The sequence below is a fragment of the Aspergillus ochraceoroseus genome (genome assembly GCF_002846915.1).
Source record: "Aspergillus ochraceoroseus IBT 24754 chromosome Unknown P175scaffold_7, whole genome shotgun sequence".
Lineage (NCBI taxonomy): Eukaryota > Fungi > Ascomycota > Eurotiomycetes > Eurotiales > Aspergillaceae > Aspergillus > Aspergillus ochraceoroseus.
This window is the reverse complement of record NW_024468482.1, coordinates 1,565,789-1,591,330: the sequence shown is the minus strand read 5'-3', so window position 1 is coordinate 1,591,330 and position 25,542 is coordinate 1,565,789. Positions and strand designations below refer to the sequence as shown.

The 25,542-nt window shown below is 47.8% G+C and overlaps 6 protein-coding genes across 6 annotated transcripts; 2 read left to right on the top strand and 4 right to left on the bottom strand.

The window, feature by feature from the left end:
• Positions 1–327: 327 nt before the first annotated feature.
• Positions 328–6,941, bottom strand: P175DRAFT_0442009 (putative tRNA-splicing endonuclease; the record flags this gene model as incomplete). The annotated part of the gene is made up of 4 exons (XM_040894096.1): positions 328–435; positions 500–592; positions 651–6,840; positions 6,919–6,941. 4 exons carry the CDS (start codon positions 6,939–6,941, stop codon positions 328–330), a joined length of 6,414 nt encoding a protein of 2,137 aa, XP_040750335.1.
• Positions 6,942–8,103: 1,162 nt separating this feature from the next.
• P175DRAFT_0442295 (uncharacterized protein) lies at positions 8,104–12,801 on the bottom strand (the record flags this gene model as incomplete). Its single annotated transcript, XM_040894117.1, has 4 exons — positions 8,104–9,010; positions 9,066–9,295; positions 9,349–12,294; positions 12,349–12,801. The coding sequence occupies 4 exons, from the start codon at positions 12,799–12,801 to the stop codon at positions 8,104–8,106; spliced, it is 4,536 nt and encodes a 1,511-aa protein (XP_040750334.1).
• A 2,462-nt stretch (positions 12,802–15,263) lies between these two features.
• On the bottom strand, positions 15,264–16,098 carry P175DRAFT_0503765 (uncharacterized protein). Its single transcript, XM_040897703.1, has one exon. It carries the CDS (start codon positions 15,793–15,795, stop codon positions 15,583–15,585), a length of 213 nt encoding a protein of 70 aa, XP_040750333.1. The 5' UTR covers positions 15,796–16,098; the 3' UTR covers positions 15,264–15,582.
• Positions 16,099–16,281: 183 nt separating this feature from the next.
• P175DRAFT_0534723 (uncharacterized protein) lies at positions 16,282–18,617 on the top strand (the record flags this gene model as incomplete). The annotated part of the gene is made up of 7 exons (XM_040900162.1): positions 16,282–17,161; positions 17,217–17,318; positions 17,369–17,421; positions 17,475–17,604; positions 17,657–17,735; positions 17,785–17,938; positions 17,991–18,617. The coding sequence occupies 7 exons, from the start codon at positions 16,282–16,284 to the stop codon at positions 18,615–18,617; spliced, it is 2,025 nt and encodes a 674-aa protein (XP_040750332.1).
• Positions 18,618–20,605: 1,988 nt separating this feature from the next.
• On the bottom strand, positions 20,606–22,098 carry P175DRAFT_0503761 (H(+)-transporting V1 sector ATPase subunit E). The gene is made up of 4 exons (XM_040897702.1): positions 21,947–22,098; positions 21,715–21,825; positions 21,114–21,625; positions 20,606–21,048 (listed from the first exon to the last, which is right to left on the bottom strand). The coding sequence occupies exons 2-4, from the start codon at positions 21,745–21,747 to the stop codon at positions 20,898–20,900; spliced, it is 696 nt and encodes a 231-aa protein (XP_040750331.1). The 5' UTR covers positions 21,748–21,825; positions 21,947–22,098; the 3' UTR covers positions 20,606–20,897.
• On the top strand, positions 22,017–24,828 carry P175DRAFT_0484655 (DUF803 domain protein). Its single transcript, XM_040895578.1, has 4 exons — positions 22,017–22,430; positions 22,499–22,636; positions 22,693–22,785; positions 22,841–24,828. Exons 1-4 carry the CDS (start codon positions 22,386–22,388, stop codon positions 24,365–24,367), a joined length of 1,803 nt encoding a protein of 600 aa, XP_040750330.1. The 5' UTR covers positions 22,017–22,385; the 3' UTR covers positions 24,368–24,828.
• Positions 24,829–25,542: the final 714 nt, after the last annotated feature.

Here is a 25,542-nt window from a genome sequence, read left to right as displayed (position 1 = left end):
TTTATTCGTGCCAGAAAGGCATCATGTACAAAAATACCTCGGCCCTCGCCCCCACGGGCCAGCTGTCGGAAATAATGCTTCATCAAAAACGGGCCGATCCTAGCGACATGATATAAAGGATGCAAAATGAGGCCCAAGTGAAAAAAAAAAAAAGACGGAAAATAAAGAGAGTGTAAGAACGAGTGAATGAGCTCCGTTGAAATCGTGCGCATAAAAGTAGAAACACACGCATGGTTCTGGAGAAACATCAGTTGATCCCCAACTGCATGTGATCAGTCTTCAAATGATGTGTGCTCATGCGGGCATGGCTTGAAGAGAAGGATATCACTATCTTCGCTTTGGGCGAATAAAGGGATCGACTTCTTTCCTTTTCCGCATCGGCGGTGGAGGCCGTGTTCCGTTGCTTGGTCTTTGCTGTGGTTGCCGAGGAGCTTGCTATATTCGTGAAGATGGGTTTAGTACGCAATTCATATATCAGCGTATTGGTAGTCAATCATACCCTGGTAGGATCCGGACCGGAAGGAGTGCTGCTCAAAGGTTTGCCACTTAGGGGAGTATAGGCTGGTCCATCTCTAGACGGCTTAACCAAGTTCTAAGAGGCGTGTCAGTTGGTTTGGGATTAAGCAACATTTGAAAATGTATGAACATACCTCCGTATTGGACGGGATATTAGCGTCAATCTTGTGTCGCTGGTTCTTGGGGCCGGTAGGTGGCGCGCCTTGTTCGAACTTTCGGGGCCGGGCACTCTTTGAAGCATCTGCGACTGGGGAGTCGGTACGCTTGCGCTTGCTGGAGCCTGCAGCATGATCAGGCCTAGGTCTCTCTGACTTTCTGTTGTCATTGGCAGGTTGTTCGGTGGTAACCTGGATAACCGGCACCTTGGGATCGTGTCCACCAAGCTGCTTGAGCCGTTGCTTTTCAGTTCGCTGTTTTTGATTCCTTGCGTGGTTGTATTCTTCCCGTGCAATTCGGTTCTTTTCGTGTTTTGGTAAAACTTTGGTCGAACGACAGCTATTCGATGCATGGCCGAACTGCCCACACTCTGTGCAGCGTTCCGCAGCACAAGCAAAACGCGTGTGACCTGGCTCTCCACATCTATAACAGGTGCCTTTGGCCATTTCTTTGACCTCCTCGTTATCACAATTATGCGTCATATGAGTGAAGCTCCCGCAGTATCCACACATGCGGGTCTCATCCAAGCCATTTGGACCTCCTGAAGGACCGTCAGGTAAAGAAGCGGGTGGAGTGCCTTTGGCGGATGCGGTTGCAGAAAATGGTGATTGCGAAGGAAGATTATCCAGGGAGGCGGATGATGGTCGAGATATAGATGCAGCAGATGCAGCTCTAGATGGAACTGCAGATTCAGAGGCATCTGCATCAACCATATCGATGTTTTTGTAACCGGTAAATTGTGGTTTTTGAAGAACCTTGAGAATTTCACCTTCAGTATACACGTTTCTCCGGCGGGCGTCTTTGATGAGACTATTCCAAAACTCTCCTTGAATAAGGGATTGTGAATTACCAAGGACCCAGAGCGATGACTTGGCACGAGTCAACCCGACGTTCATACGACGAATATCGGATAAGAAACCAATTCCTTTGTTAGAAGCCCGGACGCAAGAAAAAATGATAACCTCACTCTCTCGACCCTGGAAAGCATCCGTCGTGTTGAAATCAATCATGCTGAAAATTGCATTGCCATATTTGGCAGCAAAATGGTTTTTCAACTCCCTGAGCTGACCCTTGTAAGGTGTGATGATACCAATCTTACCACTAAAGTTGTAGTCACGGAAATCCGTCACCAGTCGCTCGTATAGTTGCATGGCAACTTTCAGTTCCGCGATATTAATCAAGGAATGTCCTTTTGTGGCACTCTGATGCATACCCTGCACATCAAAAAATCGGTACGGAGTAAGAAGTTCGCTTTGATGCCAGGGGCGAGCACGAAGGCGAGCCATGTTCGGGCCATCCTGAAGCTTGCCATCGTAGAACGCCGTACTAGGGAAGACACTAATCTCCGGGTGCATACGGTATTGGGTGTCCAGTAGATGGACATCCCTCGGGTGATTAGCTTGCATACGCACGAACAAACTCTGCTCGTATTGGAACTTTGACGCAACCTTCGACAAAACCGTTGGGGGCAGCTGTTTCGGATCTCCAACAAGAATGCACTTGGAGCATCCATACTTGAGCGGAATGAGGGCACTCAATTCGATAGACTGCGCTGCCTCGTCAATAACAACAGTCTCGAATTCAATGCTCAAGTTTTGGAACATTTCATGTCCACTTCCACTAAGGGTAGCGCAGATAACATGAGCACCATCAATTATCTCCTGCTGAATTCGTCGTCTATTTAAATCGGCATCACGGGCCGCGGAATGGTTTTTGTCTCTAGCATTGTCAATCTGTTGACTGAGCTGCGTTTTCTTCTTTTTGAGTAGATCAAATTCACGCTCTAGCTCTAGCGGGACGGGAAGGCCCTGGGCCCTGCACTGATCAATCTTAGAGCGAGTCTCTTTGAAAGCAGTATCAGCAGCCTTGTGCTCCATGTAAATTTTCTGCAGGTCCACCTCCCCCCCCTCTCTGCGTGAAGTTCGATTCAATCGGGCATTCACCAGTTCATCCAGGGTTACATCAAGGACATTGGTGTTTATGGCGTCAGTTCTTCCCAGGCGAATCACCGATAGCTTCTCGTGACGACCTGTGATTGTTTTAACACCGTCCTTGAAACGCATGACCAATTCATCAACAGCTGCGTTACTGGGAGCACACACAAGGAGCTTCTTCGAGGTGGTCGTCCTTGCTGGTCCACGTGTACTGCTTGTCGCTGATGGTCGTGATATTGATACTCCCTGTTCACCGAGTACACCACTCAAAAGAGCACCCACGAGTGCTACAATCGTCTTAGTCTTACCAGAACCAGGGGGACCTTGAATTAAGGTAAAAGCGTCATTGTCTAACGCAGACTTAATGGCCTTTGCCTGGGCTGGGTTGACATTGTAGTTGTCAGCCACGAGCTTGAGGCTTGCATCTGAATAGTTGAGGATTGGTGAGGGCTTCGCTTTGATAACCTCCTCGCATAGATCATAGTATTGCAGGGCCATGAGAGCGCCATATTCACGCTCTAGTGGTGTGAGAGATGTTATTTTAGCCCCCCAGATTGTGGCACCGGGGCCTAGCGAGTTGATGAAAGGAATACCTGGGTTAACCCTATAAGAAACTTCGACTGTGCCTTTTTTCTTGTTGATGCCAGAAACCCTTGCCAGACAGTGAGGTGCTGACGAATCCGTTGCAGGGGAATTGCCTTTAGAGAGGAGAACAATGTCTGCCTCACCCAGACCGTAATCTTTGACTTCAAGAGCTGGCATCACCGTGCTAACTTCAACAAAGGAGTCCACAGACAGACGTGTGGCGACTTTGACCTCGAAGGGTTTGAAGGAGCCTTCCTCTTTGGAAGACCGGAACCCCTGCCAGGCCTCAAGTATCAAAAGGGGCTCAAATGTCCTCTGATACTCGATAGGGTCTCTAAATGTATTGGACACCAGACTGTAATCAGTGCGCCCGGAATTCGGTGGAAGATCACCGGCTGCAAAAAAGTCCCAGGCAAGAATGGTCCGATGTAGAGATGATAGGTCTGGCGCCAAACGAGCTCGCATATCCTTTGCGGAACGTACTTGCTTGATCTTCTTGACAGGGCCTTGTTGCCTGAGAGACATTCGTTTACTCTCTTCATACGCCTTTACCGCATCTGGTTTTGAACCAGTCTTGGGACCAAAGAGTTCTTTATCAAGTTCATCTTCACTTTCCGATTCCGACTCCGAGCCGGATGAAACCATCATGCTCTCAGCAGGGGTGTGGTCCTTGCCTTTTATGCCAATCCCAGCAATCGCAGAACCCTGATGAGCAGTCTGCTCAGCAACACCATGCGGTGGAGCACCTCTCTTCAACCGTGCCAGTTCAGCTAGATCACGTTTCTTCTTAGCTTCTCGCTCCCGTTCGCGTTTCTCGCGGAAGGCTTGAACTGAAAGGTTTGATTTCGGTGGAGCAGGGGCGGGCTTCGGAATCACAGGGAGCGCCTTTGCAGCCCGTTCTGCCTTTTTCTTCGCTTCCGCGGCGAGCCTTTCTTTGTTAAGCTCAACAGATCGGGAAAGCTGTAACAGAACATCATCGGAAAGATCGGCCTCTTCAAACTCGTCTGCTGTTCTTGAAGGGCTGGGAGAAGCTGAAGGCTCGGCTGGCTTTGCAAATGCAGTAATCATACTCTGCTTCTTGAGACTAGCCGTCGATGCGGTTACGACAGGCTTCTTATAGTAAGCCTCTAGTGCGCGGACAAGCTCTGCTTTCTCCCGTGGGGTAATGATGGTCTTTATAGTGGACTTTACTGCAACGCCCTCGATAAAATTCAAAGCGTCTTCCTTGACTGTTGTCACACTGAGTTCTCCCAGACGACGGAGGATTTTCGCAACAAGGCCAACCAATGTTGTTGCCAGGTATTCATCCTTGAGTCGGAGCCATTTGACCATTCCACTCATGGTAGCAGTCGGAGGCTTAATGAAGTTCTCGCGCGCAGAGCTCTCCTGGTTCGGATCTGCGTCCACAACAGCACTTAAAAACACGCCATACTGGCTGAACAGGAGGTCGGCGAACTGGATACTGTCCCGGCAGAATTCTAGCATTACAGCCTTATCATTACCTCTGAGATGCCATGATTCCGTCTCGTCAAAAATTGTCGTCAAAGCCTGCCATAGGTACTCCCAGAGCTTCTGGAGGGAGAGGATCTCTCTGCGGTCAGCAAGTTTGCGGGTTCTGAGCATACCGGTTTGGCTGTCACAGAGTATATCCACGATATCTGTCCCTGTATGGAGCATTCTTGGTGCAGAGGCAAATGTTTTCATATTCGAAATACGTCGGAACGACCAGCTGAGTCCGTACATTGTCGTCGTAAAGAAAGATTCGAGGAGATGAGAGATTGCATCCCTTCTAGCCGACTGGCCGCTAACATTTTTGATAAGATCCACTGCAGCTTGATAGGTATTGTGATCGGCTGCGAAAAGGGCAGATATTAGAGCGCTGCCAGTATCTTGGCTTTTAAACAATTCGTCAAGATGATCTGGTTTGAAATCGGCCAGTCTTTCAATAATTTGGCAAGAAAGATGAGTAAGATGGCCATAGATGGAGTTAAAATGTGTTTTCTCTGGGCTTGACTCCCCTTTGGTGGGGAATTTCTCTAGACCAACTAGGGGTAATATACCTAGCAAGGCCGATGTTGAGAGAGCCAGGTCATCCTCATGAAGGTGTTGAACGACCGCATCCCAAATAGTAGAGGAATATGTGCTGACACCGTGCTGAAGGGAGTTCTGCCGGAGAATGACTTCATAATCACTCTTTAGGGATTGGCACTCAAGGGCTAGTGTATTGCGAATGACATCCATACAAAGTGACTTGATCTCCCTTTGGCGTCCCTGCTCCACGGCGAATTGAGGAGGTTTAAGAATTTTATTTATATGTTCACTCACGACACCTAGAGTTTCCGATAAAACGACACGGGCGACTGAACCTCTTGATGCTTCGTGGTCCGTGAAACTGCGAAGTGTATGAAGCAGACTAACTAGGCCCACATGAAAGCAATGATACCTAGCCAGGTTTGGAAATCGTGCATCTTGCAGTCGATCGAGAAGTTGGTATACAAGGGATCTGCATGCTGTAGGTTGATGGGCGCCTTTGAGTGATGACATGAATGGACTGACCCACGATAGTATATCCTTCATCGCGGACTTTTCATAGGGCTCTCCGTCGGTAGCCTGCGTTAGAAAAGCATCGACTTGAGGGTTATAAAAAACGACTTCGACGATAGCCTGGGGTGATATTGTCTGCATCGCATCCCAGAAGTCGCCGGGAGCCTTTTCCAGAAAAGTTTGGATTGTATTTAGAGTAAAGCGTAGCCCAGGAGATTGGATTGCAAGGTGATCCACGGAAAGCCGGCAGGGATCAATCTCAAGGGCGCGCAAATTATGAGTGATCTGGTCTTTATCCAATCTCTTCACCACAATCTGCATACCACGCCAAAGTCGCTGGATGACAGCTACCTGTATCGGCTGTTGAGAGGCCGTCCTCAATGCAGCAAGCAACCCCTCCTTAATCGCCCAATCGAACTCCGCGGTCGTGGGAGGTCGTGGATATCGCATCCAAGAATGTATAGCCCAGAAGCTGCGGCTTTGGTTGGGATCAAACAGGAAACGGGAGACAGCCGGGATATAATCTGATACTTTGAGAGTGCGCTTGGTCTGAATCAGCTGGAAAGGTTCGTCGAAATATTCCTTCAGCAGGCTATCATTACGCAGCATAGCATCACAGCTCAGCGTCTCAAAAATCGACAGTAGTGATGCCCGATCTAACACATGCAGTCCAATCTGCTCCGCCGGAACCTCTCTCAGCTTTGTTGTTGCTGTCGTCAAATTCTTTGTGATCCGCTTGATGTCCCACTCGTCTAGCATCCGCGAGAATTTTTCGATATCCTCCTCATCATAGTTCTCCTTGAGCTGATCCATAAGCCATATTTTACCCATGTAGTACTGCTTGATACAAAGATCGCACTTCTCAAGCGCGTCATCTATCTTGCGCCAAATCCAGTTCTGCAGCTCTTCAACCTCCTCCTGGTTAAAGGCCAATATTCGCATGCAAGACAAGAACTTTTCCCTGCGAGTGTTGGCCTCCAACACCAACTCTGCAACACTTTTTCCTGACTCGTCTACCTCCGTCTCATCGTCATATCGTGCGTGGTCGTCATCATGCTGCCGGGGACATAGGATGTGGACATCGTTGGGGAGGGCCTGGAGCTCTCTGCAAATCGAAAACCGCTCAGTAGCCATAACCAAAAACAAGAGTAGATGTCAGATGAATCAATTTTTCATAGCTTACGCGACAATATCCATAAACTCCATGGCTATCAGCTAATAACCCTGGCGTAGTCTGTTCCGCTGACAAGAAATCACACCACATTCCTGGGAGAAAGTGGGGATGATAGCAGTTGGGTGAATGTAATTGAGTTAGAGAGCTTCTGCAAGAATCAACCCGGTTATCAGATCTCCTAAAAGCGCAGCCTAGATGGCCATAGTTGCTTGTAGAAGCTGAACACTTCGAAGGCGCGATAAACGTTTATGCCACTATCGTGCGAAAAGAGAAACATGAATGAACAAATGGCCAAGGGGGATTATATCACTCGAGAAATCTCCGAATCGAGCAGCCCATAAAATCCCTCACTGGTATCAAAGATCTAATTGCAGGGTGATCGAATTCTAAGGTTCCTTCAATAAATGGAGAAAAATCGTAATGGGTGCTGGAGGCATTACTTAGTTGGATATTGACCGGAAGGCGGTGGGTGGGTGAACCGCGCTAATGAACCACTTTACGCGCAGAGACGCGCGCTCTTGATCGAGATTTTACCGCTACGAGCTACAGGATACATAAAGAGAAGACCTAGCTTTAGGCCAAGAAAACATGCAGGTTTTGAAAGATAAGCCCATTATCCTTCGGGGAATTATCCACACTAATGGTGTATGTGGAGGCTCTAGTTAGAATACATCACATCACATCCATAAACCTCCGCTCCACGTATAGCTAGCTCATCTCCCGTCCCATGCTAGCTTCAAAAGCAGCTGTGTGTTCTTCAATCAAAGGAGAAAGAAATATTTATAGGAAAATTAAACGGCAAAGAAGAAGAATATAGAGAAAAATCTCGGGTGGGAGACGCATTCACAGAAATGCTTTTGTACAAGAAAAGAAGCTTGAAAATGAATGTTAAGTTAGGCAACACGCCAAAGGAAAGAAGAGCCAGTCAAGGCAAAAGATGACGGGTGAAAGCTTCAGCGTGGGAATAAAGTGAAAAGGAATCTTGCGCCCAACCACCCAATTATGTATACCGAACGCCTTCTATCGGGGAATAAGCAAGTGGTTTTAAAAAAGCAAGAGGGTAGTTAACAAACAGGAGGCAGATACTCGTCAAACAAGATAGGAAACAGATCAAACTGCGTTGGCAAGAAAACGGCCAGGAACCGTCGAGGACATAATGTTAGTATATGTATAGCAGAAATGATTCAGATAGACTTATGCGCGGTGCGATGGGGGATCGTGAAGACTTTTCAATGGGCCATGGGGGCTTTGCGGTTCGTGGTTACCGGTTGTTATGGTCGACTCCACACGGCTCAAGGTGTTAACTGACGGGAAGTCTTCAGCTGCGTCGAAACTGTGTCGAACTCTATCGAAGGAGTGCCGGGTTCGTTTCGCCGAGGGCCGTACATAATCCACTGGCTGAAGGTGGGGATATTGAGTGGTATCAAGACTAGATGCATAATTCGTTCCGTTACTACCGTTTTGGCTGCGTGGATTGTGCGTACGAACCGTTGGGGCAACGGACTCTGGATAAATTCGCTGATCATCCGAAAAGGGATCCTGCCTCGGGTTCGGGTTTATCGGTTTCCCGAGATCCGATGAGGCTGTGGAATCGTCACTAGAGCCACCACCAGCCCTACGCGGGACAAAGGCTTCATACTGATCCAGATATTTGAACTTGCCTTGCGTGACTTGTTCACGAATAATATCCACATCACGTGGGAAAAACACCTTTTGGAAGGCTTTGACAGTAAATCGAGGAAGGAGACAGAGCGTAACGGTCAAGAGAAGGACAATCCAGAAAGAGAGCGCTCCATACACCTGTGCCGCAGATTCGTAAAACTGGGCGGATGTAGAAACCGATGAGTAGACCCCAGTCCAGAAAAAGATAAGTAAGCAGCTGATCGCGTAGATCAAGACTGTCAACCAGTCCCACCTGTAGGTATTCATGATGATGTATGTGTTGCTAGAAATCACGGCACTAGAAGCAACAAGGATGCCCATTCGTGTGCGATCGCTGATATCCTTTCCGCTGGAGTGTATGAAAGTCGCTGGTTGATACAGAAGATATGGCATGAAGAAACACATGACGGACTGGTAAAGTCCGTCAAACATGTATAGCCTACAAATCAATTAGTGCGATTAGACCCACAAAATACCTTTGGCAGGGACTTTACCAAAACTTCGTCTGCGACCATTCCAATCTCTCAATACCTCTCATATAGAGTTCGGGAACTGCCAACGACACTTTGTCATCCACATCCTGATCAAAGATACCCATCAAGATCACAGGAAGCGATGTGAATGCGACGTTGACCAAGACAATGTAGGTGTAGTCGTAGAGGTACGAGCCATCGAAGTCATTATAGATTGAATACCAGAAAAGGGCGATAGTCCATACCAAATTCTTTCCCGGGTTGTCAGTTAATGATAGCAAAACTGTTCTGAGGGTTTACATACCTTATAAAAGAAGTTGGCAATAGTCTCTCCCATCCGTCGGTAGGACCACCGTCCATGAACAAGAATAAGACGTTGTAGAAATCGGAACTGCCCAATGGCGTAGTCTGATGACATGGCAGCCTGCCTACCTTCTTCACCGATAATACCAACACCAACGTCAGCTGCTTGGATCATTGCGACATCATTAGCACCATCCCCAACGGAAAGAGCCATGATATTTAGACCCTCCTTCACCAGTCGTACGACAGCCGCTTTCTGGGCAGGGCTGACGCGACAGCATAATACAGACTTGCATTGCTTGCACAAGAGGAGGAATCTTTGCTTCATTTCATCGGAGAGCATGAGCTTGAGGGTTTCGCCATCAATCACCACGGCATGAGTTGCCCCAGGAGGGGAGTGGTCTTCTCTGGCAGATATAAGCTCTTCATCAGAGCCTGTAAGCCCAAACTTTTGCAGGTGTGTGTCAAGCTCGTGCGATGCTTGCTGCCGCTGGTCCTCCGAGATATTAAACACAATCAGCTCCATATCGTTGTTCAGCAGATTGCACGAAAATCCAATGTTGATAGCAGTCTCGACTTTGTCGCCAGTAAGAACCCAGAGTTTGATACCCGCATCGGCCAACAAAGAGATGGTATCTGGAACACCGTCTTGAAGTTTGTCTTCAATAGCCGTGCCTCCAATCAGCATGAGATTCTGCTCAATGGCACTTGAAACGTTTTCGAGCTTCTCTTCACGGTCGGTTAGTGCGGCGGCGGCAATATCATGTTCCTTGCTCCATGAACGATACTCCTCCTCAGTAAGCTTCCGATCTGCGACACAGAGAGTGCGGAGACCTTCACGCGCAAATATCTCAAGGTGCTTTGCTGTCTCCCGTCTGAGTTCCTGCTGTTTTCCTGGGGCTAGACGGGAATAGATGATACTATCTGCACCTTTGCAGAAGAGTCGGATACTGCCATCGGGCATACGAATGATTGCGCTCATGCGCTTTCTTGTGGAATTGAACTCTAGAGTATTCAGGACAGTGTACGTCCGTTCTTCTCCCATGACATTCACGATTAGATCGTCGCCAGATCGACCGAGAAGGGTAAAGCCACAGTCGCGCGCTGTACCGACTAGAGCCGCCTCGTCGGGAGACTGTGCCTTGAACTCGATTTGTGGGGGGTCACCAGGTGTGTGCTCAGTAATCACTGTGTGACATACCGCCAGGCCAAGCATAAAATGCGCAGTAGCCTGTCTCTGAGCTTCCCCAGACTGTCCATCCAAATCGGCAACGAAGTCCGATGAGATAAAAGTCAGGTTCTCGTCGCGCAAATACGGATTGTCATGCAGCTTTCGAAGCATCTCAATCATCCTGGTAGTATCCATAACGATCTTTTCACGAGCTCGTGCAGCTTCCGCATCCGCATCACCTCCTTGTCGTCGAACGAGGCCGATCTGAGCTTCCGTAAAGGCCTCGCCGTAAGACACCCCATTCACGGTACATTTCTTGAAATCCATCATGTTTTGGGTCAATGTACCAGTCTTGTCGGAAAAGATATATTCGATCTGTCCAACATCGTCGGAGATATTCCAGGACTTCGGAATGCAATAAATGTTGAGTTTCTCATAGTACATGAAAATGTCACTGTGAATAAAAATGGCCTGGGCTGTACGAACGATTTCAAGAGAGATGTACAGTGAGATAGGCACCAAGTTTTGAAACAAGATGAGGGCGACCCAGAAAGTAATAATACCGGTGACTGGTGGAGTACCGCCGTAGGACTTGATATCGAAATAATCGAGCGACCTGTCCCCGGAGCCCCATGCAACGCCATTGACGATGCCTGAGATGAGACACATGAAGAACAAGATAATGAAGTTGTAAATGACGTTCCAGTTCAAATCCTTAGCGAGTTGAGGTCTCTTGTTCGGTGTCACGCCAGAATTAAGCATGATCTTGGTCTCAACACCCGTGAAGACAACAACACCAAGAGCCCATTCAGTGTTACGAAGAGAACATCCACGCAGGAGCAAGTTGTTGATCGTGATTGGCTCCACCATCTCCTTCCGAGGAGCTTCGGGGAAATCAGGATCACGCTGGTCCCAGCGCAGAGCAGCGTTGTAAGCGTATAGGTTAGGGTGTGGAGCCTCACTCTCGATCACGAACTCAGACCTCTCGCAGTCGCGGGCATGTCTGACTTGATGACCACAATGGAGGGCTTGTCGAACCTTCAGGTTGGTCTCACCATCCAGACTCTTCGTCTCCACGTAGCAAGCACCATCCGGATCGGATGTCGACAGAACAACCACATCCGCAGGAATAGGGTCGCCGTTGTACAGTCGAACGAAATCACCAACTTGAATAGACTTCCAATAGTCGCGCTTAAACCGAGCGTTACCAACGATTTGCTTCGACATATCCACAACACTACCACTCTTTTTTGGATGAGTAGCAGAGCCTTCGGAGGCCACCATGCTGTCACGAGCAGCTTCGTCTGGGTGCAAGAACTGGCTGCGATTTGGGCTTGGGAGTGGCCAGTCTGAGCGCGCGTCGGGTACCGGGGACGGAACAGGTGTCATTTGAATAGCATCGTCAATCCCACGATTGCCTGGTTCAGAGGCCATGGATGTTCGTGGAGAAGCGGTGGTTAAAAATGACGCACGTCGATCGACATCAGAGGATTCCGAGTCATCATCCTTCTGCGTCGCACTCCTCAGTTTTCGATATATCAAGATGGTGCCTCGCGTACAAGCTTTTTTGAACCGTCGCCACAATGAAATATTATCTTCGGTGGAATTCACATTGTGCCAGTCAACTAATCGATATACGGGGGAGTTGTTTAGCTCGGTGTCCAGAACCGTCCGGCGCCAATCTTCAACAGCATCCTTAATAGCGGTGACAACAATAATAACAATTAGAGGAACAGTGTTCAGCGCCGGATTATCGACACCAAAGATGGAGAAGAACTGTTAGAAAGCTATTAGCTTGCGCTTTGCAGGCATTGGGGGGAGAAAGCTTACGCCAAGAATGATAATGAAAAGGAAGTAAATGTTGGCAATATTATGAAATTGAAACCAGAGGTTCTTGGGAATAAAGGTCAAGGGCGTGTACCTGGCCGTCCGAATCTTGTTTCGAGGGAAATCTGCGATGGGATGGCCATCTTCGTCCCTTTCCGATTCAGGGATCGGGATATTGAAGTAGACCCTTCTGTTACTTCCTGGCTCCCCCACGGTTTCTGGCGGAGGGGTCCCTATCGTTGAGTTACCCGTAGCAGACCTTCGCTTTTCATCTCTCATTTCCATGCGCTTGTGAAAGCGATCCATGATGGAAACGCGTTTCCGCATACCTCCGGTGCCAGTAGCTCGTTGGGTCGCCCATCGTTGGCGCTGCGTCGGCTTCGAGATATTGCTGTCGACATGGCGAACCCCCGGGGTCGGCTCATTCTCCTCGGCGCCAAAATTAACTGAAGCCATCTAGATTACTTCTGGCCAGCAAAGGGGTATAGATTGGGCAACCGTGCTAGATTGAAGTTTGAGGGGAGCATCCGCTCCTACGAGCCGGATCCTAAAGCGCAGCCAGTCCGTCGATAAATATGCGGATAACGCCGGAGAATCGATCGGAATCAAGAGAGGACTCGGGACGATATTTGCTAGGTGTTGCAATTGGTGAAGCAACAAGGGTTGGTTGGTGCTGAAAGGAGCTGATCAGGACGAGACACGGAGGTTCGGCGGCTGACAAAACACAGGATGGCGGGTTTAGAAGAAAAGAGGAAACGAATGTGAGGAATTAAACACCATAAGCCAGGTAAATGCTTAAGGAAAGTTATATAAGAGACAAGAGTATCAACAGGTAAGAACCTCAAGCACTCGAGGAAACTGAAGGGAAGAGTCCAAGGTGAAAATCAAAACTCGTTAAGGACAGCATTTCCTGGACCGCAGGCTGACAATCCCTCCTCTTGAAGGCGCGGGAAACGAGGAGCGTATATTACCAATGCAGTACAAATACAATGCTAAGGGGATTGACAGACTAATTTCTTCTGAGTCAACACATCGGTAATACGGGAACACCATTTACATAACTCCGGGAGAAATTTGTAAATTCCAACCCTTTTAAATACCGTCCATCGTTTAGATACTACAGTACTCTATAAGTCTACTTTGTACGGAGTACTAAATTTCTACCAGGTCTACTCTGTATTTGATATAGAATGTTCAACAGCTTCATGTGATTTCTGTGTCTAGAAATCTGTTATTTACTTTTCTTACCTTCTACTCATAACCCAGCATCCATGATTATTATGGTAGCACTACTAGGTAACCTACTAAATGGTTTAGCAGGCTGATGATGCAGCCAACATCCCGCCTCCCGGTAATTTTACACACATAACGTACAACAGTACGAAGTACCATGAGGAACCTCCAGCCTCACCAGAGACTGTACAGAGAGCGATGCTGGTTCGCAGTTAAAAGAGAAATAACAATATTGTCCCAAGTATTGGATTCAAGCTTTAGTTTTTTTTTTTTTTTTTTTTTTTCCTTATTCGGAGACGGCGATTGCTCAGTCCGTTAATAATTTCCGATCCGATCCAGGAAGTTATTATTCAGCATCCACTAATTTTGTTAACTATTCTAGTTATCTACCTATGTTCATGAATCCCCCCCGCGGATACTGGGTCCCAAGTTTATTCCGCACGGAACATTTGGGCTAGGTCTAAAGTGCTACCAAGGAAACCAGAAAAATAATCGTCATTGAAACCAATCATCCTTAAGTTTGCCGCGCTGTCGTCTTGATTTCTCTGCTCCGGAAGTCACGGCATGTACCTCCTACCCTGGCATGTCACTATTCACCAGTATCAATCTGGGGAATGTATTCTCTGCCGCCACAGCAACCGATGCATAAAGTTTTCTTTCCCAAATGGCAACAATTCTATCCCAAGGCTGGGACAGCAATTGATTGTGCACCGAAATAGCACATACTCGGAAGATGTAGTCTGAAACAGGCTAATAGACTAAGACTCACCTGGGACGGCACATGGTGATGCCAGAAGGTCCACCCACCTATGGCAGGGGACAGATGCATAACACAGCCCAGGGCTGTCGTTTCCAAATATACACTTTATACAGTGTCTGAGTGTACGCAATATGACAATTATGGATACAGTACTCCGTCGGCGATGGAGAGGAACCTAACGTGACAGGCCCCATAACTCACAAGTTATCTTTCGATCTTTGCAGGCTCCTCTCGGTGCTAACTCTTGAGTCCTGACATGGAATTAACTCCGCTGATAAAATGTTCGGTCAGGCTTCTCTGCATTATTTCCGAGCCTTCATTTCAATTTATTCCCCCCTTTTTTTTTCTCTTCAGTTCTCCATCTCCTTTTTCAAGTCTTGGCTTCCACCACCTCGCCTTCCTGATAGAGTAAATTGTGGCCCCCTGTTGCGCTTATGAATTTCCATCGCCAACCATCTTCCCAGGGGCTGGGCTGGGATTTAGGGATGATCTTCGAATCCTCAGAGCTCAGACTGTTTCCTCGAAACCGTTTCGATACAACTCAATTTGGCGTAAGAAAAATAGCACCTGATCTCTACACTGCCTCTCTTGGGCATAAGGAGAAATCTTATCATCTTCTATAGTTTCAGCCCTGGGGGCACTGCCCGTTATTTAATTTATACTAGGTTACGGATAGGTATACTCCATCGCCATCCAACTTTGCTCTAAAAATCTGGTGGAAAGGTATTTATTACGAAGATCATACAGAGTACTCTGTAATTAAAGATAGACCGCCATCAGTTTCGTATCTAAACCCGTATCTGGTAATATATCAATTGTCTTTGGATTTCCTGTGTTGCGGCAGAAGTACGTGAGCAAAATTTATTATTACAAGTATAAAGTTAAAGGTTAAAAGGTGCGTAGAATCTTACTACATACTACTAATCCCAAGTTATCCTGAATCTTCCGCAACATCGTGATTCGGCCGGATTTGTTTGAAATCTTTCTGCCGTCATCTTACCTCCCCCTCCTCCAGTGTTTCTAATTCTGACCCATCTTACCCCAGGGTCCACGGACTTTCCAAACGGACTCCGTCTGACTCCGAACAGTCCATGTGGAGATACTGTTGCATACCTCCCCGATATTCCATACAGTGTACACCCCAAAATACCAAAATCAGCCCCCCCTCAGCTGGAAAACCCAAGCAATAAAATACGGCCCGGGTCCGATCAGCCATGAACTGTGGTGGGGAATAAGATGCGAGCCTAAGAGAAGATCGACGCTTCTTCCCCTTCCAGCCTGTTCCGAAATGGGCTATTTGAACTTGCTGAACCTTCGTTTGTCCTCCAGATGTAGAACGCTCCATAAGAGTAAGACATGCCAGGATGCTTAAGATTGATACCGTCAAGCACTGTAGAGAGCAGATCATTGTTAGCTACTTGATGTCCCAGGACGCTTTTGCGGACGTTACATTCCATTCCAGGCAGAAGAGGAGGTATAACTTGCATGCCTCAATTGTTCCAGCTGACAGGAATACTCTGTATCTAGGAGGATATCCGGCAATGATAAATCCTCCACGACGCGCATATCTTTCTTTGTTTCTGAAAAGTACTTGGATTAATTTGGTGTTACATCCAACACTATAGTGTAGAGGCATTTGGGCTCGATAATTGAGCTGGCCAAAGAAACAAAGAAACTCGAACCCATTTCTCTCGCGAAGCAATAGCTCCAACAATAAAACAGCTGCGCTAACTGATTCAAAAATAGAATCACTATCAAAAACATGGATAAAAGAGCATTTTGGAAACCCCACAAACAAAGAAATCTCCATCAAATGCACACTGCTGACTCATAGTCAGGTGACTTCGTGAAGCGCTACGCGTGTGCTTGACGTGCAAGTTAAAAAGGACCAGGAAACGGATACAGGTCCAGATAACCAGGATTCCCTTCTCCCAGTATCCGGCATGCCTCGGGCGCGGAGGGTTATCGATTATTTCAAGCGGCCGGATTTCGTAGTGACTGCTAAGGAACATCATTCACCACAGCAGGTGGAAGACCCCGCGTCCGCCTCCCCTCTTCCCGAGCCGTCGCTCTCGCCCTCATCCTTTCCATCACAGGCTGCCTCTCCAGAAACACCAGATGGACCAGCATCCCAGTTGAAACGATCGTTACTTTTATCCACTGAAGAAATCACTGAAACTGCCTCTCGGACCCAGGAGAGCTCTCAGAGCACGGACACAGCATCAACCTTGAATTTGTCCCAGCGTGTGATCAAGAATGGGAAGGAGGTTGTAATCAGTTCGGATGGCGATGACACGGATTCTATAGGGTCTATTGAGGACCCGGAAGATATGCTTGCGAGATTCTTGCCTCCAAAGCCTCCTCTTGTAAGGGGTGACCAAATGGATCACGAAACTGAGAGAATGTCGCTACGCTCTGGCAGGTCCGCGAACAAGAAGAACCCCTGGAGCATTTCCCAGGCCGCAGCCTCAGTGCCAATGTATAAAAATACGCTTGATAACCTAGTCACACAAGCTGTTGATGACAATGAGACCGAGGCTGGTATCGCAAAACTGAGAGCCATGTTAGATCGCGATCTTAGTTCTGACTGGTCCAGTACAAACCGGAATAAGCAATTACACGAAGGAATTCTGGCAACCGCCTTAGAAGATGATGTCGATGATGGTCCCGAATTTCAACGTTTGCTCGACGCCGTCCGACGAACGGAGGCATTCGACTTAGGGAAGTCCTGGTCGTTCTTTGATTTCGAACGGCCTATCCCCCCTCCCCCGGAGTTCCCTCGAGATTCTGTCTTGCCTCTGACCTACCTGGGTACTCTGAGAGGTTAGTACATTGCTAGTTTTCTCTCCGTGTTATTTCCCATTCTCACAGTCCATAGAGCCTGAGTCTAGAGAGCGAGCCTTCCATTCCGGAGTGGTTGACTTCGCGTCATCGAGAAACATGCTCCCTGATGAATTAATTACATGGATCTTCTACTCTAGTTAGTTTACCCTTTCATTCCAAGCAGCTACGTCGCTTACTCTCGTCAAGTCCCTACCGAATCACGCGATAATTTGAGACACGCATACTGCAGGGCTTTAAAGGTACGTTATCGTATCTATTTGTTTCTAAATAATTCAGGCTAAAATCTCTCCAGCATACCGCACCAGAACGTTTAGAGTCCCTAATTCGGCCAAAAGATATCAAAACTATCTTTGAACAAATAGGTGCAAGCTCCAAAGCCTTAACCATCTCCGAGCCAATTATCCCGGACTCGCACACTAAGAGTAAGACATGCGCTCTGGACGGGATTACTTCATACTAAATGCTTATTCACAGGTGATCCACTTCATGGGCAATTTCAACATCACACAGCTTTGATTTTCATTCTAGACTTTCTTCGCGATACCATAACCCAGTGAGTTCATAATACTTGTGTTGTCTGGATCTCTCTAACGCACCAGTAGCTTCTCGAACAATACTCGAGAGTATGTCCTAAACATTCTGTTTCGCCTTACACTTGACGCTTCCTTGACACGCAATTCTATAATCTGTTCCGAGCTGGAGAGAACTATAGCTGCAGTTTTGGAGAGCATAAATCGGGGGAATGCCAATGAATTTGTACAACCTCAATTTTACACCAACAGCTAAGAGACAAAGCTAATAATCTTAGATCGATCGGATTTGTTTGGCTGCCCACACTACCCTAAAGGACGCAGAACTGCAGGCCCGTCTTCTTGAACATATGGCGCCAACGAATGATTGGATCGCGTCACTAAGACGCCGTCTTGGCATGATATTCTTGACCAACGATCCCTTGGCTACTGTTGGGTCCGCAGATAGGATATATGAAGTACGACGAGTCGTCAACATTCTCAAAGACAACCGATTCGATATGAAGCGTCACAAACGGAACAGGCACACGGAATGCGACTACGGAGAGCTTGGTGCTATTATCACATTCCTCAACATTGTCATTGACTCTGGATGGTCTGCGGCCTCGTTTCCTGACAGGGGTACAGAGAAGGAATTCGATCGCGAAATTGACATGCTCGCTGATCGAATTAAGAAGATTTTCACGGCCATTGAAGATTCCGGTGCCTCTCATCTTAAGCGAACCCTCGCGAAAGAAGCTCTCGAGTCTTTGCATTATCGCATCCTGTACTCGGTCAGATCAAGGCCACCTCCGCAAAAGGCTCTGTTTGGTGAACTCGGTTCTCCGCGAAAAAAACACAACCTTCTAAAATACGTAAAGAAGAACGACAAAACGGTTACTTTCAAGAACGAAACAGTATCTTGAGAACCCTGGCAGTCAGAACAATTCTACACTTCGACCCGCTTATTTGGCCGTCCAATTTTACTATATCTCCGAAGGATATGCGCCAGCAAGTTTACTCCGCCCGGCTTAATACTGGGTGCCTAGCACTATACGCCATCTGCGGAGTACGGACGGAGCATACGCGGTGCGGTATTTTGGTTTCCCCTGAGTAGTCCTCCGTCGACCCACTCACTCACTCGGTCTTCATAACGGCTCCACTAGTCCACATCATCAAAATGGAAGGTTGAAACTCAAGATTGGAACATGAAACGGGCGGTGAGAAAGGTTTCCTGCTGAGCCCTTGAAACTTGATGCAAGTGGATGTTTTTTTTGGGGGGGAGTCGCCAGTGAATAATACACAATGCAGAGTACTTACAATCAGTCTCTCGACGCTTGGCGATCCATATATCCCGGCATGGGGGAGGAACGCCTACAGGAGGATCCCGGAGTATTGACTATCTACACCCCCAATGCAGCTATCTTATTACTTTCATCTACTCTTATCCAGCTGCTATGATCGGGCAACCCGTTAATAAAGGTGGATGCTGTTCGCGTCGACCCGCACTTTACCTTGAATAATAGTTATCGGCTTGGGAATGATTGGTAATACCAAGGACATTTTAGTTTATTTGACTTGATGTTATTTGGAATTTAGGCTGGAAACACAGATAGATATAGCGCACACATCCAAGCATAGAGCGTATATGAACATAGACGTCTACCTTTCTACTTTGCTATGGTTTCCTCTCATAGATACTCAGACCTTGTGAACAATCTTGTATCCGGAAATCTTCCCATCTCTAGATTCCTGAAATCCCTAGGAATAGCACCGAGCACCACGTCAATACAGTCCTGATGTTTGTTCCCCAGCCAACCCTCCTCCCCAGGCTGCACGGTACACAAGTACTCCGTATGTAGCGTCAGTCAGGTAGCTTAGCGGTCCGACTGAAGGCCTTCTTCAAAGCAGTACCCAGGTAGCTGATGAACCCGAACACCCAATCGGGTCAAAGATGGATCGCAAATCTGTACGTCGGAAGCTACATGCGGTCAGGAAGTTGAAGCCGTGTAGTGAGCTGAGCTGAGCGGCGACGCGTCCGACACTGGCTGTTTTGGAAAGGAGGGGGGGTTAGGTATAGAATCGCCTAGCTTCTACATAGGTATCTAGTCAGAGGAGAGAAAGAATGGAAAATAGAAACATCCAACCACCACCTCACCCCAGATCAACAAACTCTCAGTGCCCCTTAGGTAGGTAGTTTCATCAGACATCGCATTGCATTGCATTGCATTCATTACCTTTTCTTAGTATGCGCCAAATGATAATCGTGCTCCGGAAGTGGAAACCAAAGGATGAATCCCATCCATACTCCGTACTCCATTAAAAGAAATTAACTCCAGGAGTCAATTGCAATTACTTGCTTGCTTGCTTGCTTGCTTGCTCGGTTAGTCGGGTACTCTAATAAATCCCGCAACCGCATTACCTTTCTTCAGCCAGCTTAACTAACCCCTCGCCTGCCCACCTACCTAGGTACATCACGAGCAAAATCGATCACGTCCATCGAACGTTTTTGCCTGCACCTGCATTGCGTTTTATATTTGTTCATTCCCGCTCCTCCCGTCCCTCCCGTCTCTCTACCGAGCAAGAAGAAAAGATATACATAGGTCCCGTCCGTTGGATTCCGGGCTACACGGGAAAGAAGACCTGGAAAGGGACTATGGGATTGGAAGATTGGCTGGAATCAATTTCGGGGATTGCTTGCATTGCGCAGGACTCTGGTTGGAGGGATGGATTGATGCGCTCGCTCAGCCATGGCTAGATTGATCGAGGCAGGCTATTATACTAAGGCAGCATTGGGGGGCCTGGATTGATTGCAGATTGAAGGAGATTTTGGTTCAGTTGCTAGCATGGCAAGATTTTGGCTACGAATTATATATTCGGGAACCCACTTGAGTATAGGTGATTTCAACCCAGAGCTACTGCCAATGGTCTACTTGAGGTCATATCTTTATACCATATATGACTTCATTATCCTCTAAGATGATACCTGTTGAAGAACTTGCTCCGCACAGCGCTCTAACAGCGCTCTAACAGCAAATCTTAAAAGAACAAGAGAAACGCAGAAAAGGGTAAATCTGTATACAAGTTGTGGTGATTTCCCAGGAATAGCAGGAAGCTGAGAAACGTCGGTCAGAAGTTACATAGATACAAGGATGGAACAAGAAGAAAGCGCGCAGATATAGTAGATTGGAAAAGGAGGTATGCTTCTAGTCGTGGAACTTCCGGTTGGTGTTCTTTCCGAATAGCGTCTCCCTAACAGCGGGGAGGGCATCGATTTCGAGCAGTCGCAGTCGCTCCTCAAAGGTGTTGTTAATCTCGATCTTGCCCTGGCCACCAATGACGACAACTCCACCGGCACTGGAAATCAGGTGTTAGAAAGCCATTTCGGAGATCGCAGCACGGCGCAGACTAAAAGCACTCACCAATCTTCTGACAATGGCTCCTCTTCGTCCAAGCTTACCGATACATCCTTGCCGACATTCTCCTTGAACTCCTTCTCTGCTTCTCCCACAACCTTCTTGATAGCATCGTAGTCACTCTTCTTCGCACGGATCTCCACCTTATCTTCGTTAAGAGCATACAAGCCCTCGAGAATCAGAGCCTTCAGCACAGATTCGTATTTCTTAGCATCCTTGGTGGCGATTCCGGAGATCTGGCCACGAGCTTCCTGGAACAACTCATCCAGCAGTTCCTGGCGAGCGGAGAGAACACGAAGACGGGTGCGATTCGCAAGGGTGGAGCGGGTAATCTGCTGGGACATGGAGGCTTGCTTGAACTTCTTCTCATATAGGGTGTCGATGGCGGCGGTTTCCTGGCGGACGAGCTTCGACTTCTCGATGGCAAACTCTTCGTCGGCCTTGAGCTGAATTTCACGGGCCTTCTCCAAAGCTTCCTGCCGGATAAAGGCAGTCATCTTGCGGAGTTCCCCCGCGACCTATTTCCATCGAGAATACATGAGCATCGGAGGAGGGGGAGGAGGAGGAGGAGGACCACCGCATATCTCCGGTCGGGACCACAGCATACCTGATCGTCGGAAAGAGCATGGGTTTGCGACATCTTGTCTGAAATATCCAACCGAAACTAGAGCTGAATAGGTGACGTAGAGGGAGAGAGAATGAGCGAGAGCTAAGCTTCCTATTTGGAGTAGAGGTTGAACAACGGCAAGGTCAGCTAGTGGGTTCCCAACACGAATACCGAAAGAGCATGTGGCAGGGTCAGAAGGGGAGGGTTCAGCAGGGGGGGAAGGCATAGTCACCTAGCTTTTATTTATCTTCAAACTCCAGATGAGTTGTAAAAGGGAATTAGAATTAGGAATGGAAGAAGAATGGGTTACCAGACGAGGAGGAGAAAGACAAACCTCCAGTGGAAGTTCAACGAGGTCTGTCTCTCTTAGCCGATGACTTGGCGGCTGCTCTCAGCTCTGAACCTCTTCATCTTCTTCTTCCTTTCCCGCCCGCATCCTATATGAGATCACCCCCCTCTTTGTGTGTTATTCTCTGCCTCTTTTCTTGTTCTCTCGTCCCCCTTTTCTCTCTCTATCTCTCCCCTCCCCCCTGCTGCTTCATTAATCCCCAACTATAATTTGAATATAATGGCTCATCATTTACTCCCATCCTCTCCTCGTCCTGTCTAATGCTGTGCCGCGTTTAGTCCTCACTTCTCCCCGCGCAACGACCAATGCATAAGGATACCCCATGATGGGCAATCTTGGTGACTTGTCGCCTCAGGGGAGCGTTGCGGTAGGGTCCCTCTTACCATATATAAATCCTACGGCTTGAATGAGACTGACGTGAAAATGATATGCCAGATCGGAGTTCTTGTTGGAGTGATCTCAACCAGTCTCCAGGCGATCGGACTGACCCTCCAGCGCAAGTCGCATCTCCTCGAAGACGAAAAACATCCCTACGATCTACGAAGGCCTCCCTATAAGCGGCGAAGATGGCAGGTATGGATGAGATGAACACAACTTTGCGAAACTCCCCTCATACTGATGTGCTCCAGCTGGGTATGTTGATGTTCGTTGTCTCGAACGTTGTAGGAAGTACTATCCAGATCACAACACTTCCACTACCCGTGCTTTCGACCCTGCAAGCAGTCAGTAGTGCCGACTCCATGCCTGTTGAACCTTGCTAAAATGTTAAAACAACAGTCTGGGCTCGTCTTTAATACCATCTTTGCGACATTGATACTGGGAGAGGCTTTCACTAGATACTCACTTATTGGCACCATCTTAGTATGTATTGGTGCCGTGCTAATCGCAATCTTTGGTGCCATTGGAGAACCGGCGCATAGCCTTGATCAACTTCTCGAGCTTCTTCAGGGCCGAAAGTTTATCCTCTGGGTCGCAGGGACAGCCGTGTTGGTCCTTATTATCTTTGCTGGATCCAAAGTGTTGAAGGCCCTCACGTCAGGCTCTCGTTCCAAGCATCATCCTGTCCGCCACTCCTACGCACCGCGTCTTAATATACCGCACTCTCGCATCCGCCTTATCCGAGGGCTATGCTATGGACTGATTAGCGGTATTCTCTCGGCGCATTCTCTCCTCCTGGCTAAATCCGCTGTGGAGCTTCTGGTACGGACAATCGTGGATCGCGTGAATCAATTCAATCGCTGGCAATCATGGGTCATCCTGATCGCTATGATCGGCCTGGCTCTCTCGCAGCTATACTTCCTTCACCGTGGTCTGAAACTTTGCAGCACCAGTGTCCTCTACCCATTTGTCTTTTGCATTTATAACATTATCGCGATTCTAGATGGTCTCATCTACTTCCAACAGATGTCGCAGCTAGCAGGCTTGCATGCTGGACTTGTCGCACTGGGCACCATTGTTCTTTTAGCTGGAGTCCTCTGCCTGTCCTGGCGATTAGAAGATATTGACAGCCATGTTCCTGTCGTTGGGCCATCTCAGGCGACCTTAGGGCCCGGAATGGCAGCAGTCGATGAACACGCACCGACACCACTTGGATTGGAATTAGAAGATGAAGAAGGTCAGATAGGGGAGCAAGAGCCCCTCCTACATCCTCTTCGGGCCCCTCACCAACGAACCCCAAGTCTTCCTTTGTACTCGACGTTTTCCAAACGGAGTTCAACGTCAAATATGGACCCGGCTTCCATCTGGGCTGAACTTGACGACTCTGACGGCGAGGACTCTGGCACAGACGTGCGCTCATCGTTACTCGCTCGTTTCTCTATCGATCCCGTATATAGCCGACCCCGAAGTAAAAGCACCGCACTGCGGGGATCGTATCTCTCAACGGGATCGGGAAGCCAGCAAGTCTGGAGCCCCCGTCGGATCCCCCCATCTGTCCCAGAAGGTAAACGACAGCGAAGAACATCTTTGCCGGGTCCGGAATACAGGCTCTTGCTCTCAAAAAGACGGACATTTGGGCCTGTGTCTTACTCAAGTCGAGATTCAGTCCTAACCTCAGAACCCAGAGGCAATCAGCCAGTCTCACCACATGCCCGCCAGGAGCAACGTCATTCGTCACCCTCAAACACAACAACGTTCAGCGGAACCACGCGTCGCCTCCTCGCAGGCTCGAGGAGCGCCCTCGGAGCTTGGAGAACCGGTCTACAATACCTCTCGCGCTTCACCGGCCATGGAAGACAAAGAGAGGAGCGTGACCCTGAAGCCGATCCTACCACCCCCTCAGACAGCGACTCAACAGACCAATAATGACCCTTTTGCCGTACCTGACCCTGGCGGTCTTTCCTTAGGTTTTCCTCTGTAGCACACAATCGGCCACATTTGTATCTACAATACCCCCCCTCCCCCGGCCTTCTCTTATTGACCGATCTACAAATGTACATTAACAATTTAGACACGATAGTATTTTATTGTCCTTCTCCTATTATTCCCAATTTACCAATTCTATCTACGTCCGCCTGCATTCTTACCTCGATTCCCGCAGAACTTTTATAATGCGAATAGACACAACACAGCAGCTACCCCCACCCTGGAAAAGATCATTCGCTTTCAATTGAATTGGCCTCGGTCCCTTTTCTGTCCAAGATTTAAGTTATGTGCATTTGCCATTGTCAAGGTGAATTACCTGCCATCTCTCACGACACTTAAAAGAGTTATACGTACTTGGCCCTACTTCACTCCCAAAAAAAGAAAAAAAAAAAAAAAAAAAAAGGAAGAGTGGAGGATCTTTGCATCAACATAAATTTGATAAGAAATGGGGTGGAGGTAAAAGATACTGAAGAAAGAAACAGTCCAATTTTTTCCGTACCATACATAACATACTTATACCCGATCAAGGGATTCCATCCAGTATCAATAGGCTACTTATATAAGTGAAAGCCCTACTGTGCCTTTTCCATAGGGATTGGTCTCCTGCTTCCTGAGCCGTCATTTTCCACTTGCCCGCAAGCCAGTATGGTATCAAGGTAGACATTCAATCTTCGAGGAAAGGAGGGCAACACAAGCAACGCATAGGGGAAATCAAATAAAATAAGAAAAAGAAAAACAAATAGGTTGCAAGATTGGTCAACGCACGATGAGAGAGGCAAATTATGGAATCAAACAAATAACCACTTTCGCCGGTAAGTAATGGAAGAATAGGTAGATGGAAAAGCACCAGAAACACCATCCTTCCCCCTCGTCTAGGAAACGATTCGGAATGACGAACAGGACGAACAAATAACAAAGTTGGGATTCCAGATCAGTTCCTCGCATCCTTCGTTGTTCAGTCACCATCCCGCCCACCCGTATTTCTTTCTCCTCTGTTTCTTAAATTTTTTTTTTCTCTGTTGCTGTGTTCTTCTCGAGTGATAAAGAGAGGGGGAAAGGAAAACTTCATTAAACAGGATAAATAGCGCAAAGAAAAAAAGAAAAGAAAAAAACTC